Raw genomic sequence first — 14,710 nt, forward strand, 5'->3', positions numbered from 1 at the left:
CCATGTTAAGGAACCTCAGACCTTTGGCAAAGGTCGAGCAAGGGGTGTTTTGATGACCACCCCAAGATGAATGTGTCTCACAAAATAGAGATATGAGCTCGTCTTTAGACACAGTCTTAAGACGATCATAGCCGGGGCAGTCAAGATGCGCTACTCTCAGTATGTGTAGCACCTCGGATATAAGATCCAGAGTGACTACAATGTGCGTACTTCGAATGTGAGTGAAGAAATGAGGTACAAAATAGTTAAATCCATGCATGTTGGAGTAAAACTCCTGTATGATCATGGAATGACAAGTGACCAAGATGCCACAAAGTGTCTCCCAACCCCTACTGTAGTTGACAGTGGGAAGGTCAGTATTGGAAAAATCCGATAGAACAACATGTGTTCCAAATTAATGCCATGTCGAGAAAAAGTTCTTCAAAAAGTCCTTACGGGCTTTACCATCACGGATCTTGACATATGAAGGAGTAGAATCAAAGGAAGATGCCCTGAAACGAAAAGGGTTCCGAGATGTAGTAGATTTTTGCTTAGGTGCCATAGAGCAACTAGAGAGAGAGAGAGAGAAAGAGAGAGAGACAGGCAAAAAAGCACCAAACACATTTAGTATCAATATGATAGAAACAAAATTGGTACGTATGCATGCAAAATACATGAACATGTGACATGCAACAATAAAAATATTATGGGCTCAGCCCAATCCAAACCTATCAGCACACAAGCTTTCAACAAAGTAAACACACATCTAAAAATGCATGAATCATTGTTGAAATGCAAATGTGATGCAACGAATGATGATTTTAACTCATTGAAATAGAAACTAACCCAAAAATTTTGTGAAAAACTCATCAATTTTGAAAAAACCCTAAATTTTCCAAAACAAAATCCCAAAAGTTAGGTCAAAAAGATGAAATGCATGATAAGATGAGTGAAATGAGATCATACCAGAGGAAAAAGAAGATCTTTAGGCCGAAAAGCTTTTGGGTTTGAAGTTTAGAGAGAGAGAGAGAGAGAGAGAGAGAGAGAGAGAGAGAGAGAGAGAGAGAAAGAGAGAGAGAGATGAGCTTTGGAAGGTGAGGAGACAAGTTTTGTCGAGAGAGATCGGGGAGAAATGAGAAAAATTCGCATTGACCCTATATATAGACAAATATACAGCTCGATGGATCGACAAGTATCAAGAGGTGTCTAGAATTAAAATGTGACAAAAAGAGCTATCGAGAAGCTATCGAGAGGTGTCCACAGCAAAAGAACCTTGATGGATCGAGAAGCTATCGAGAATCCATCGAAGAGACATAAACTTTCTCGATGGATCGAGAAACTATCGAGACCAAATCTCAAAAACCTCAATGGATCAAAATTACGATAACAACTATTAAGAAAAGAAGCTCAAGAGGCTCGATAGATAGCGTAGCTGTCGAGAGGTATCGAAAAACTATCGAAATTGCTCAAAAATAGTTTTTCAAAGAAGAGAAAAACACAGACATGAATGCAATCAAACATGCTACTCAACCAAGGATCCAATCAACATTTTATGCTCTCAAAATCATCTCTCAATAAGAAAAATGTCAAGCATTTAGATCCAAAACACACACACACACACACACACACACACACACACACACACACACACACACACACTAAACAAGTCTAACCAATTTTGTATTTCAAAAACAAGTCAAGACGTTTAGTGAGCATACACTAACACATGTATTCCTTATGATGACCAAATCACATTGTACCTACATGTGTACCAAAATTAGCAAAGAGTATTGCATGTTGTGTGTGAAACATTGCAAGATTGCATAAGTGTCTACATGTTATAACGATTTGAGATATGAACAAATCAAGTTTAACTCACACATGATTATAACTACTTGATGGGGACCATCACCTTCAAGGTACATCCTATAACTCCCACATCTCCTAGAAGACACGCTTGCAATCATGTATAAAGCATTTTGATTCTTTTTGCTTTAATTTTTCTTTGCATATTTTCTTTTTAGCCATATCATACATGGGCACATAAGAGAAAGAAAAGAAATACCCAACGATGTTAAGCTTTTGACATTGCATATGCCGAAGCATACAAATATCATTTCATGATACGAGTGTTAAGTACAAAAAACTACCTAATCTTACTCATCACAAACACAAGCCACAAAGCTCACTTGCTTAGTTGTCCATAGAGATGCTCATCTAAGCTACAAAAGATACAAATTTTAGAAAACTTTGTTTCAATGGTCATCCAAGGTACACAAGTACCAATATATACAAACACACACTGCTTTTGTATTTTTCTAATTTTTCAATTTTTTTATTTTATGAAAAACTAAATATAGCAAAACTGAAATCAAACAAAAACAAGTTAAATATAGCAAAGTATAAAACTAGACTAATTCAAAACAAGAAAGCAAAACACACAAGTAATGCAAGCAAAAATAGTGACTTAATCACTTAGAGCCTTTTTCCTTCCATACCTTGTAAGAACCTTTCCATTTGATGAACCCTTGATTCGGCGGTGAGGGGGAAGAATTGAAACTGTTCAAGTTTGAGTAGATCTCCAAGATGAGCAAAAAAGGATGGAAACTAATTCTGGTTTCCTGATGAAATCATACTGTTGCTCTATTGAATGGCTAGCCACTTATAGCAATTAGTATGTCCAGTTGCTCCATAGTGATGATAGAGATGCTGCTTCTTCTGTTTAGACTTTTGAGTATTACCCTTCTTAGTTTTAGGGTTTTCAGTCTATTTCTTATCAAGCTTAGGGGGTGCTCCTAAAATATATTTACCCTTGTCTATGTTCTCACTATCTAAAACAGTTTTGACATCAGTGTTCTCAGATTCAATATTATTAGCATGAGAAACAAATACAGTAGTACTAGAAGAAGCAACACTAGGAAAAGAGAAATCATACCCTAAACCAATTCGATCAGAAGCAGTTTTTTGTAAACTGAGCATCTCATCAAGTTTTGCACTTAAAGTCCTCTCCAGCTGAGCTTTGACTTGAAACAGCTCCACTTCAAGCTTCTTGGTCTTCTCAACCAATAAATTATTCTCAAATCTCATTGCTCCAATGGTTTGATTATCTTCATCAAACTTTGTGGAGATTTCTTCTCACTCAAGCTCCACATTACTAAGCTTCTTGGTGGCCAATCTATTCAACTTCTCATGCTTTTCGGAGACTTTATATAATTTTGCATAGGCTGTGTGTATGTCATCTTGCTCATCCATCTTTTTAAACTTAAACTCCACCAAGTCCTCATCTTCATCCACATCTTCAACAATCCCCTCAGTGGGATTTACAGTGGTAGTGAAGGCATTCGGGATTCCATCATCCTCATTTTTCGATTCATCCTCAGGTTTGGTGTTGCTCAATGTAGCAGCAAGTGCCTTACTTTTTCCAATGGTCTTGAGATATGTAGGGTACTCTTGTTTCATGTGTCCAAACCCTTGACATCCGAAACACTTAGGTCCTGAGGGAACAGTGTACTGACCGCCATCCCTAGCATCCTTCTTCCATTTGTCTTAACTCTTGAACTGTGACGAACTGGATTGCTTGCGGTCGTTGTCAAATCCTTTAGCATTGGCATTCTTCATAAACTTTTTGAACTTCCTTGTGATATAGGATTTTATCTTAGAATCTTCATCGTCAGAAGACTCATCCGTGTCACTGCTCTTGGCCTAATGCCATGCTCTTACCCTTACTAGATTTCCCAATCCTTGTCAAATCCAACACATAGGTTTGCAGATTGCCAACCAGCTCTGTCAAAGGAATTTTGTCAATTTCCTTTGATTCCTTAATTGCGGTGATTTTGGCATGAAATCTCTCGGGTAGAGATCTGAGCACCTTTCTAACAATCTTGGGTTCGAGAATGGTTTCCCCAAGATTATAGGCTGAGTTCACTATGTCCTTGAGTTTGGCATAGAACTTATCGAATGGTTTGCCTCCGAGGTTTTCCCCATTAGTAAAAAAATCACCGTGTCAACCTTATTTTCCGTTGCATTATTCTTTAGTTGGTGATTTGTTTGTGCTGCCACGTACATTACATGTTAATTGATTGATTAATAAACTTAAATAATTAATGAATTAATTAGTCACAAAGGGTCAATACATTCTTGGCCTATTATATGAAGTGGAAAATAAAGTTGATACGGTGATTTGTTTACAAATGTGGAAAACTTCCAAGGAAAAACCCTACCTAGTGAATTTAAGGTCACCACTTCGAGGATTCACTATTATCACAACAGGCGATTATAAGTAAAAGAATTCCAATACCTTATACCAACCTACAGTTGAATTCTTAACCCAATACCTAATTGGATTTGTTTTGTAGTGACAATCTCTCATTTTCAATGCATGGCTCCTAGTACGTGACTAACCAATTGATGCGAAGATCTCAGTACGCAGCTTGCTCACCAACTTGAGAAAGATGTTGGCTACAAAGTTATTCAGTTCATCAACACAATGAAAATCACGAAGCTCCTTGGTTATAGAACCCAACGGCATACAAACTCAGTAGCTTCTTCAAGAGAGAGAGGAACTAGTGCAAATTCTGTCTCCGGTCACAATTTGCATGAACAAAACTTTGCTTCACACTTGCGCAACCTTTAACGGCCTTAAAATAATCCTTATATATGTTTAGGGTAGTGAGAAGAAAAAAACCTAAACATGTACACACGGATTGGAGTGAAATCAGATCTGAAAAACTAATTCTCATAATTCTCGATAGATAGGGTATCTGTTGAGCATCGAATAAAAGCTACATTTTAAACCTCAATAGATGCTATCTATCGAGCTAGTTGTCGAGTTTTAAAATCCAGCACTTCTTCAATTGTTTCTTGGACAAACTTGCATGACTTTAACACTTGGACTTGAAACCTTGTTCCTTGAAGTATTAAACACATCCTAGATCTACCCAATTACAAGTAAGGTACGTTTTGTCAAAGGATTAGCCAATTCTACATGACATATGTTCCTAACATGAATAATAAACCTAAGTATCCACTTGGTTAATTAACTAGGTTAAACAATCTAATTTACAGGGATCTAAAACCTAACATTAATGATATGGTTTTGGATAAAAGTTTCATTACTCCCACTATTTTTCACTAGAATCTTGAAATTGCATGCACATTAAAATATTATAAATTTCGTTGGCATCACATGACGTCTGAGACTGAGTGAATGGTAATTCATTTTCAAGGAGTTCATCATTCTGTCATGGTATTGGTAGTTAGGCCTTTGCTGTCCTCTGTTTTATAAACTGCTTAATACATGAAAATTTTGTGCTAGACATTCGCGATCAAGCTAATTATTACAAATTAGCAAAAATTACAAAGTGTTGAGCATTTTTTTTTTTATAATATTTATGCAATATGCCAATATCTCACTTGTTTAAACTCTTATTGATTAGGCCGTGAACAATCATTTTAAATGTAATCCAGGTATGATATTTGATCAAATTGAGGTCAAATTGGGTTATTGACTTAAAATTGGTCATTTTTGTAATTGGATCAATTTTTAGGCCAACTTAATTGGGCTTTAGCATGTGGCTTTAGATGGGACCAAAGGAAAATAAAAACGTTAGCTCTAATGGGTCTTGGGTTTCCCTATTAACTCTTAATAAGTCCAAACTTACCATTAATTATATTTTATTTTATTATAAAAATATAATTACACTCTAGATTTTTATTAATAAATTATTTATCCCCAAGACTTTATTATTTTACATTGGATTCCTCATATGAAATCACTAATAGTGAAAAAAATTCATAAATGTTACCGTCACTTTGTAAATCACTTAATCCTATTTTCTAGAGTCCCCAATTTAATTTTTAGATTATTTTTATATTTTTGAAATCTAATTTCATTAAATATAAACTTTAGTAACTTTTTACTATAGTAATAAGACTGAACACTTTAAATAATCAATTCCAATTAAACCTCAAGTGAATATTTCATGTCTTTAAAAAGAGATTATGGATTTTTTCTTAAGAATGTGTTCTCATAATAGTACATGTGATTGCCTAACGTACTGAGGTCTTGACCACGCAAGATCTCACTCCAGTATACATCAAAGCAATCAACATTTTATATTTGAGTTCACCATCGTCTCAAGAATGAGAGTCCATGATAGTAGTAGTCGTGATATTTATTCGTGCAAGTGACAATAGATAGTTGAACAATAAACCTCATAATGATCTAGTTTAGTGTACCTTAAAAAACACTTAAGACACACCAACATATCAATCAAAAGTCAAGATAGATTATCATGATTGATATATTAGAGCATCCACAGCAGATGTGCCATATGTGCCAAATGCCAAATATTTGGCACATTTGGCACACCAAACACCAAAAAATTCCCTTTATCAGATGTGCTAAATGTGTCAAATTTTTGCAACATGCTATAATACCCTCACAATTTGATACGGTACGGACAAACAATAGCAAAATATATATTGTTATTTTATTCCTGTTTTCTCTCTCCTCATCACAGATATCTCTCTTTTCGTCTTCTCATCTCTGGCTTCTCTCTCATCTTTGTCATCTCTATTTGTCTTCCACAACATGCCGATCACCAAAGGCCACCACTTGACGCCGCCGATCTCACCAAAGACCACTACTCGATGCCGCCAACCATCTGTCTTCTCTATTCCGCTTCGGATTCTTTTTTTTTTTTTTTTTCTTTTTCCCGTTCACGTTTTTTGGCTGTGGTTTGACGGGTGGGTTGGGCAATGGGTGGGTTCCGATGGGCAGATCAGTAGAGGGTGGGTTCGGGTTGTGGGTTATGGCTATGGGTGGGTTGAGATGATGATGGGCGAATCGATGATGGAGAATCGGTGGTGGTGCCAATCTCTGTTCTGATTTTTTTTTGTTTTTCTGTTTTGGTGGTTGTGATTTGATGGTGAATTTAGCGGCGGTTGTAGGTTGATTTTGGTGGCTGTGTTTTTTTTTTCCTAGTGATTGTGGCCGCAACAATTTTTCTGGTTGTTGTTGTAGTTGCTATTGTTGGTGTTGTTGATGATGATGATGATGGGGGAGGAATTCAATATATTATTTTAATGTGTTGTAAATATTATTTTAATGTATAGAATTGAAGAATAAAACATTTGATAAATGAGATGTTGTAAAATGATGTGGTAAAATATAAAGTAAGCTTTTGATGTGTCAAAATGACATTTTTCTTGCAACATCTGCTACGGATGCTCTTATAGTTTTTATAGATGAAATGCTTAATTTTATCACTAACTATGAACTAGGGTTTATGAATTTATAGGGAACTTATGATTTAGATATTATGTAAGTGAATTTCATTCTCATACCAAAATCACAAATATTGCATCTTATGAACTACAATATAATGTCCAAATATTCAAGCAAAAAGTACTTCAAAAAATAAAATAACTTTGATTATTTACTAGTTGCAGACCAGCACGATGCGTGGGAAAATTTGATATGAATATATTTTATTGGATAATTATAGAATTAATATATTAGATTGTATATTTTTAAAAGTCAATATGTATTATTTGAAATCATGTTTTATATTAGAAGTTTTTTTTGTGGTGTAACAACTAACAAATTAAATATATTTTGTAGTTGGGTATTATATATAGTGAGATATGTATTAAATTACAATGCAATAATTTTTTTTTATAAAAAAAAAAAACAATTTATAGTGTGAGAACTATTAAACCAAGTTCTAACCATGTATACGTTATTTATTACTATACATTTGTAAGCGATTCAACACTTATAATTATATTTTTCTTCAAAACATAGATCCACATCTCTTTCTTCCATACAATTGAAACTAAGTGAAAAATTATATAAAGATAATTATGCAATAAATTATATTCAATAAATCATATATCATAAAGTGAAAATATAAAATAAAATAAAATGCAAAGAGCAAACTTTATTTCATCATATGAACATATGAACAAATCCCGCAATATATAACTCTTCAAAGTCATAAACTATGTGATTACTTAGATTTTATAGTAAAATAAGACTAATCCATCCATCATGACATTGCAATATAGTCTAGATATAATTATATAAAAATCACGTTTTGAATCATGTTTCATAAACCAAAAGTGCCATCTATACATCTAATAAAATCTTTAAAGAGTAACACATGTGAATTATTATTTTGAATAACCGGAGAGAGAGAGAGAGAGAGAGAGAGAGAGAGAGAGAGATATGTAGATGGTGGGGGGGGGGGATGGTGGGGTTTGAACCACAAATAGGGGACACCATAAAGAATGTTGCTAGGCTATAACTTGAACCCCCAAAAATTAATCTAAGAGGTCAGACGTAAGGATAATAGGATTTCTAAGAAATAATTAATCAAGTTCCTTAAGTATCTATACATAAAAACATTAATAGCATAATGATGTTTTAGAATAAATTATATTTATCTTATTCTCTTTTTTGGCTTTCCCTTAAAGATGATCAACTAAACAAAGTAAAAGTTTATCAAGAAAGCTCAAATTAGCTAAAAATTTAAAGGTGGATTATTTGTAGTAGAATGAACAAAATAAAAATCACTAACAAATTTGAGAAAGATGCATAAGATTTCTAAAAGAACTTTTACCAAACACATGAGATGCAACAATAACAAAATTACTATACTGAATACTTTTGGACTTTTTGACACTACAAATAAGCACAAAAATGTTCATTATCAATATGTTTCATATCAACATTAAAAATTTCCACAACAATGATAGTCCAAATAAAATTGCACTAATAATTCTAAGTCAATTAAAAATAAAAAAAGTCAATATCATTGAAAATTTTGGAAAAGAAAAACAATAGAATGACTATTGAAAATGCAAGAAGACTAAAAAAAAAAAAAAAAAAAAGAGAGATCATTTTTTATTGTGTGTTTTGTTTACCTCAATGGTCTTCCAATTGTTGCCTTAACTTTGAAAGTTTCAAACAAATATAATTGATGTCTTCTCAAAATGGTAAAAACTAAAGTTTGATTGAAAAATAAGAAAAACAATTAGTATTGTGCTAAATTTTTTTGTTGTTGATGATGGGTGATTATATCTAGAATTTGCATTGATATATATAACATTGTAAAACTTGAATAAATGATCAATGTACGAGTGAGAGAGAGATAATGTTGTGAAAAACCAAAATTTTGGAAGAGAAAAAACTATATTGATAGATAAAGGAAGAGACACTTAATGCTTGATGTATTTTCGAAATTGTGAAAACTAAAACTTGATTGAAAAATATAGAAAACAATTATTATTGTGCTAAATTTTTTGTTGTAGATGATAGGTGATTGTATCTAAAATGTGTATTGGTATATATAACATTATAAAACTTAAATAAATAATCAATGTATGAGTCAGACAGAAATGAGGCTGCGAAAAACTGAAATTTTAGAAGTGAAAACACTATAACGGTCGATAAATGAAGGGACACTTCAAATGTTAATATTATCCACTATAAAGATAGTCAGTTATTGAATTTTAATCATTGCTTGAAATTTTAAAGAAGAAAGCGAAAAGTTAAAATCAATTTAGGTAATTGAATAGTCAAGTATTTGTATCTAATGAATAACAATGTTTGTCCATGATTTTTATTTAATTATTTTATATAAAAAATTTTAAAAAAATCATAAAGAGAAAAGTGATTTAAAAAGAAAAACAAAAAGATTATGATATGGTTGATGAGGTTGGTCAGCTGAAGAATAGCAACATTAAATGCTACATCTCTGCTTTTAGAGATATATATAAAATATAATTTGATTGTATCTAAAATGTGTGTTGGTATATATAACATTATAAAACTTAAATAAATAATCAATGTATGAGTGAGAGAGAGATGAGGTTGTGAAAAACTGAAATTTTGGAAGAGAAAATACTATAATTGTAAAGAAATGAAGGGACACTTCAAATGTTACTTTTATCTACTAAAAAGATAGTGAATTATTCAATTTTAAAAATTACTTGAAATTAAAAAGAAGAAAACGAAAAGTTAAAATCAATTTAGGTAACTGAATAGTCAAATTTTTGTATTTAACGAATAATATCGTTTGTCCATGATTTGTATTTAATTATTTTATACAAAAAAAAAAATTAAAAATCATAAAGAGAAAAACAACTTTAAAAGAAAAAGAAAAAGAGTATAATATGGTTGATGAGGTGGCTTAACAAGAGTATATCAACATTAAATGCTACGCCTCAGCTTTTAAATATAATAATATAGATTTAATTATTTTATATAAAAATAAATAAAATTTCATAAAGAGAAAAATGATTTTAAAAGAAAAAAAAATGATATAACTAATGAGGTGGCTTAACAGGAGTATAGTAACATTAAATGCTACGTCTCAGCTTTTTTATATAATATAACATTGGTATATATAACATTGTAAAACTTGAATAAATGATCAATGTACGAGTGAGAGAGAGATAAGGTTGTGAAAAACCAAAACTTTGGAAGAGAAAACACTATCAATAAATAAACGAAGAAACATTTAATGCTTGATGGCTTTTCAAAATGGTAAAAACTAAAACTTAATTGAAAAATATAGAAGACAATTAGTATTGTGCTAAATTTTTTGTTGTAGATGATGGGTGATTGTATCTAAAATGTGTATGATAAAAAGAAAAACGATTTTAAAAGAAAAAGAAAAAGAATATGATATAGTTGATGAGGTAGCTTAACAGGAGTATAGCAACATTAAATATTACGTCTCAGCTTTTAAACACAATATAGATTTAATTATTTTATATAAAAAAATTAAAAATTTATAACGAGAAAAATGATTTAAAAAGAAAAAGAAAAAGAAAAAGAGTATGATATGACTAATAAGGTGGCTTAACAGGAGTAAAGTATCATTAAATGTTACGTCTCAGTCTTTAGATATATATATATATATATATATATATCTTTACTCATTAAATGTTACGTCTCAGTCTTTAGATATATATATATATATATATATATATATATATAGATTTAATTATTTTTATAAAATAATTAAAAATTCATAAAGAGAAAAATGATTTAAAAAGAAAAAGAATGTGATATGACTAATGAGGTGGTTTAATAGGAGTATAGTAACATTAAATACTACGTCTCAACTTTTAGATATATAATAATAGGGAAATGCTAACGAATGCCCTAAGGGCATTGGTTAATAATCCATTTAAAGAAAATTTTTATAGGAAAATGAAATAAAGCAATTAATATTTTGATAGTTTTTTTCATTTTTCATAAAAGTGGTATTAAAATTTTCTTAAAATGGATTGTTTACCAATGCCCTAAGGACACTCGATAGCATAGCTCTATATATATATTATTATCGGTCGTGCTATCGAATGCCCTTAGGGCATTAGTTAACAATCTATTTTAAGAAATTTTTTATACCACTTTTATGGGAAATTAAAAGGCCTCAAACTATTAACCGTTTTTGTTTTCCTCATAAAATTTTCTTTAAATAAATTATTAACTAATAACCTGAGGCATCAGTTAGCATTTTCTATATAAATATAGATAAGATAATGTCATACAGTTAATTGGATTTTAGGAGAATAGACCTAACAGCAACATCAATGTATTATAGTCTTTGCAGACGATATGCAAACCCCAAGCGATTATTATTAGTTTCTGAACAAAAAAAAAAACAAAAAACAAAAACAAAAAAAAAGAAGCACCTATATAGGGCGAATCAAGAGTTCAAGACCTCACTCCTAATGCTGTAACTGAAAAGCTTCCTTTACCCTCCTCCTCGCTCCTTCTTGCCTGTAGAATTCATCCATATACTCCTTGTAACTATAGTTTCGATACATTGGTGGGTGAACCTCATCTATCAAATCCTCAATTGGACCAATTACAGTGTCATTATTTGGTGCATAGAACATTGGTAATGATAGTCGTGCCAACCGCTTGTTGGATACAGCCCTGTGTAACACACTCTTGTACCTTCCATTACTCAAAACCTATACAAAGTGCAAACATGACCACAAAAAGTCAACAATATTCGTATCAAGTTTTAAATACTGATGCCAACAGATAAAGTCACCCAACTTCATAAGAGAATTCCAACCATATACACAATTGACTAATTTGGTTATCTAATAATTAAAAACACAAGACTAATTGGCTTATAGTGGGCATCCATTTGCGGTTTAATTTTTTTTTTTTCTCATTAATTTTAAATTTTATTTATTTATTTGGTTTGCTAGAGAATTATTTCTTAGTAAAAGATGAAAAACGACGATACTACCTCTATTTGATCAGCTATATTAACGACGAATGCATCCGGCACAGGCTCAACAGCTACCCACTTCCCATCTATGACCACTTGGAGGCCAGAGACCCCCTCCATCTGTAGGAGCACCACGAGTGCAGAAATATCATTATGAGCTTGCAACCCCATTGTGAGCTCGGGGTCTGGGCATGGTGGGTAGTAATTTGCTTGTGTATAGATGGCAGGCCTCTCACCAATCTTCCTCTTTAAACAATCCTTCTCTAGGCCAAGCCCTTGGGACATCAAGCTAAGAAGCTTATCCATTAAGGCTCCAATCTCCCTTGCATATTCAGTAAAAATTGCTCTATAACAATGAAACAAACATGCTTGTGACTTAAAAGTTATTAGCTTGTGCAAATCAAAGATTAAAAAAATTAATAAATAAATACATAAAACGTTAAAGTTACAAACTTTTTCCAAAACTTTTTACAAACGGTACGAGATTATTAATAAATAAATAAAGTAATGTTAACAAAGAGTACATATAAAACTCAATAAGAATGGACTATAACAATAATTTATATAAATATGGTAAAATAATTTATAATAACAGTATTATTATATCCAAAAATTTAAGAAAAACACTTTGGTATGTAAGAGAGGAAAAACAAAAAGGAGGTAAAGATACCGATATTGAGGAGGACTTTTGGGTAAGAAATGAGTAAAATCTTCAGTAGGATGCCAAGGGTGCGTGAAGGTCTCGCCCCACATTAAGACCTTTCCTTGGCCTTCAACCTTTTGGTAATAATTGAAAACTTTTACTCGCTTGCTATGATCTGTTGTAAGAAACTGTGCCCTTTCCTCAGGAGGCAACTGAAAGAACTCTGTCACCACAGCCAACACTCTTTGACATAATTCTTTGGGGACTCCATGGTTGATAATTTGAAAGAAACCAAATTTCTCACAAGCTTGTGATATTTTTGAAACTAAATCATCAATATCATGGTTATTTAAGTCGATGGTGGGAATTGAAGCTGAAGAAAATACCTCTGAGAGGATAGGCCTGTTTTCCTCTGGGAGAATGAAATTAGGAGAAAGTGAGAGAGGTGTGTTATTGGCAAATTGAAAGCCTGTGGTCTCCATGAAAATATTTAGGAGAAGCTCTGGTTGGAGCAAAGAGTTGGTCAACACTGCCTTGTAAAAAGTGCTTTTGAGATGAGATACCTTGGAGAAAAGAAGGATAACCCAAAAAAAATAAAAACAAATGAGAATTATAATGAGATGTTGATGACTTTGGACAAAAGTTTTGTTTGTTCCGCACTTCCCCTGTCTTCGGTACGTTTGGTTGGGATAAAAAAAAGATGATGAAAAATAGAAGGACAAAAATAAAGTGAGAAATGGGATTTTTTACTATTTAGTTAAAGAGAGGAAATAAAAAAAGACAGAAAATATAGAAGAAAATTTTCCTTTCGAGCTCACCTTGTCTTATTATTCTCCCCATTTGAAAAAAAATTAAAAAAAAGTTACACTTTACACAAATAGCCTCGTTATTCATCTCACCTACCCACTTTATTCATCTCATCCTTATCATCTTTGTATCGCTTTACCTTCACAGCACAGTTGCTGACCACGTTGCTGACTACTTTACCTTCCAGCACAGTAATACACTATTGTAAAGTTCCCCAACTGTTGACCACGTTGCTGACCACGATTATTTTTTACATTATAACTTTTATGCAAGTATACTATTGTAATTTTTACATTATAATAATAAAAATAATAATATAAATTTGTATATGTTATAGTAAATTTTATATTATTTAATGAGTATAAATAAATTTATTTTTTACTTATTATGTAATAAGGGTATAATAGTTAATTTATATAAACATCTTTTTATCCTCATACTTTTCTTTTCAACCAAATAAAAGAGTTTTCCACTCTCCCACTTTTTCACCCTTCCAACTAAACACACACGGAAATTAAGTATTTTCTATCCTCTCACTTTTCCATATTCTCACTAATTTTTCATCCTCCTATTTTTTTACTCCTCCAACCAAATGGACCCTTAGGCTATATTTCGTTTGATGTAAAATGTTTTCCAAGTGTAAAATATTTTCAGGTGAAAATATTTTTCAGAAAAGAAAATATTTTTAGGTGTTTGATAGTTTTTTAAAAACTACTTTGAAAAATATTTTCTAGTGTTTGGTTGTGTTCTTGAAAATACTATAGAAAATACATTTTCTACTTGTTGCTCACATTTTCTCAGCTTCCAAACAAATATATAACATCATTTCTTAGTAGAGAAACACAGAAAAAACAAAACCCAAAAAAAAAATCATCAAATCCGGGAGAGAAGAAGGAAGAGAGAGAGGCGAGATCACGATTATCGAAGGCGAAGGCTTCGATCGCATGGTGGAGGCTTCGATCGCGCGGCGAAGGTAGTGCGAACTAGATGGCGGCGCAATCTAGATGGCAGCGTCGGT

At 32.1% G+C, this 14,710-nt stretch overlaps 1 protein-coding gene across 1 annotated transcript; it reads right to left on the reverse strand.

The window, feature by feature from the left end:
* Positions 1 to 11,566: 11,566 nt before the first annotated feature.
* Positions 11,567 to 13,468, reverse strand: LOC142627227 (protein DMR6-LIKE OXYGENASE 1-like). The gene is made up of 3 exons (XM_075801046.1): positions 12,913 to 13,468; positions 12,261 to 12,588; positions 11,567 to 11,973 (listed from the first exon to the last, which is right to left on the reverse strand). Exons 1-3 carry the CDS (start codon positions 13,365 to 13,367, stop codon positions 11,725 to 11,727), a joined length of 1,032 nt encoding a protein of 343 aa, XP_075657161.1. The 5' UTR covers positions 13,368 to 13,468; the 3' UTR covers positions 11,567 to 11,724.
* Between the last annotated feature and the right edge of the window lie 1,242 nt (positions 13,469 to 14,710).

The sequence above is a fragment of the Castanea sativa genome, chromosome 3 (assembly GCF_040712315.1).
Source record: "Castanea sativa cultivar Marrone di Chiusa Pesio chromosome 3, ASM4071231v1".
In the NCBI taxonomy this organism is placed as follows: domain Eukaryota; kingdom Viridiplantae; phylum Streptophyta; class Magnoliopsida; order Fagales; family Fagaceae; genus Castanea; species Castanea sativa.

Excerpts from the sequence above, each read along its gene's own strand:
- LOC142627227 (XM_075801046.1), bottom strand. The coding sequence starts at position 13,367 with ATGGAGACCACAGGCTTTCAATTTGCCAATAACACACCTCTCTCACTT. Across the intron at positions 12,589-12,912 it reads AAAAGTCCTCCTCAATATCG|AGCAATTTTTACTGAATATG; the intron begins GTATCTTTACCT and ends TCATTGTTATAG. Across the intron at positions 11,974-12,260 it reads ATATAGCTGATCAAATAGAG|GTTTTGAGTAATGGAAGGTA; the intron begins GTAGTATCGTCG and ends CACTTTGTATAG.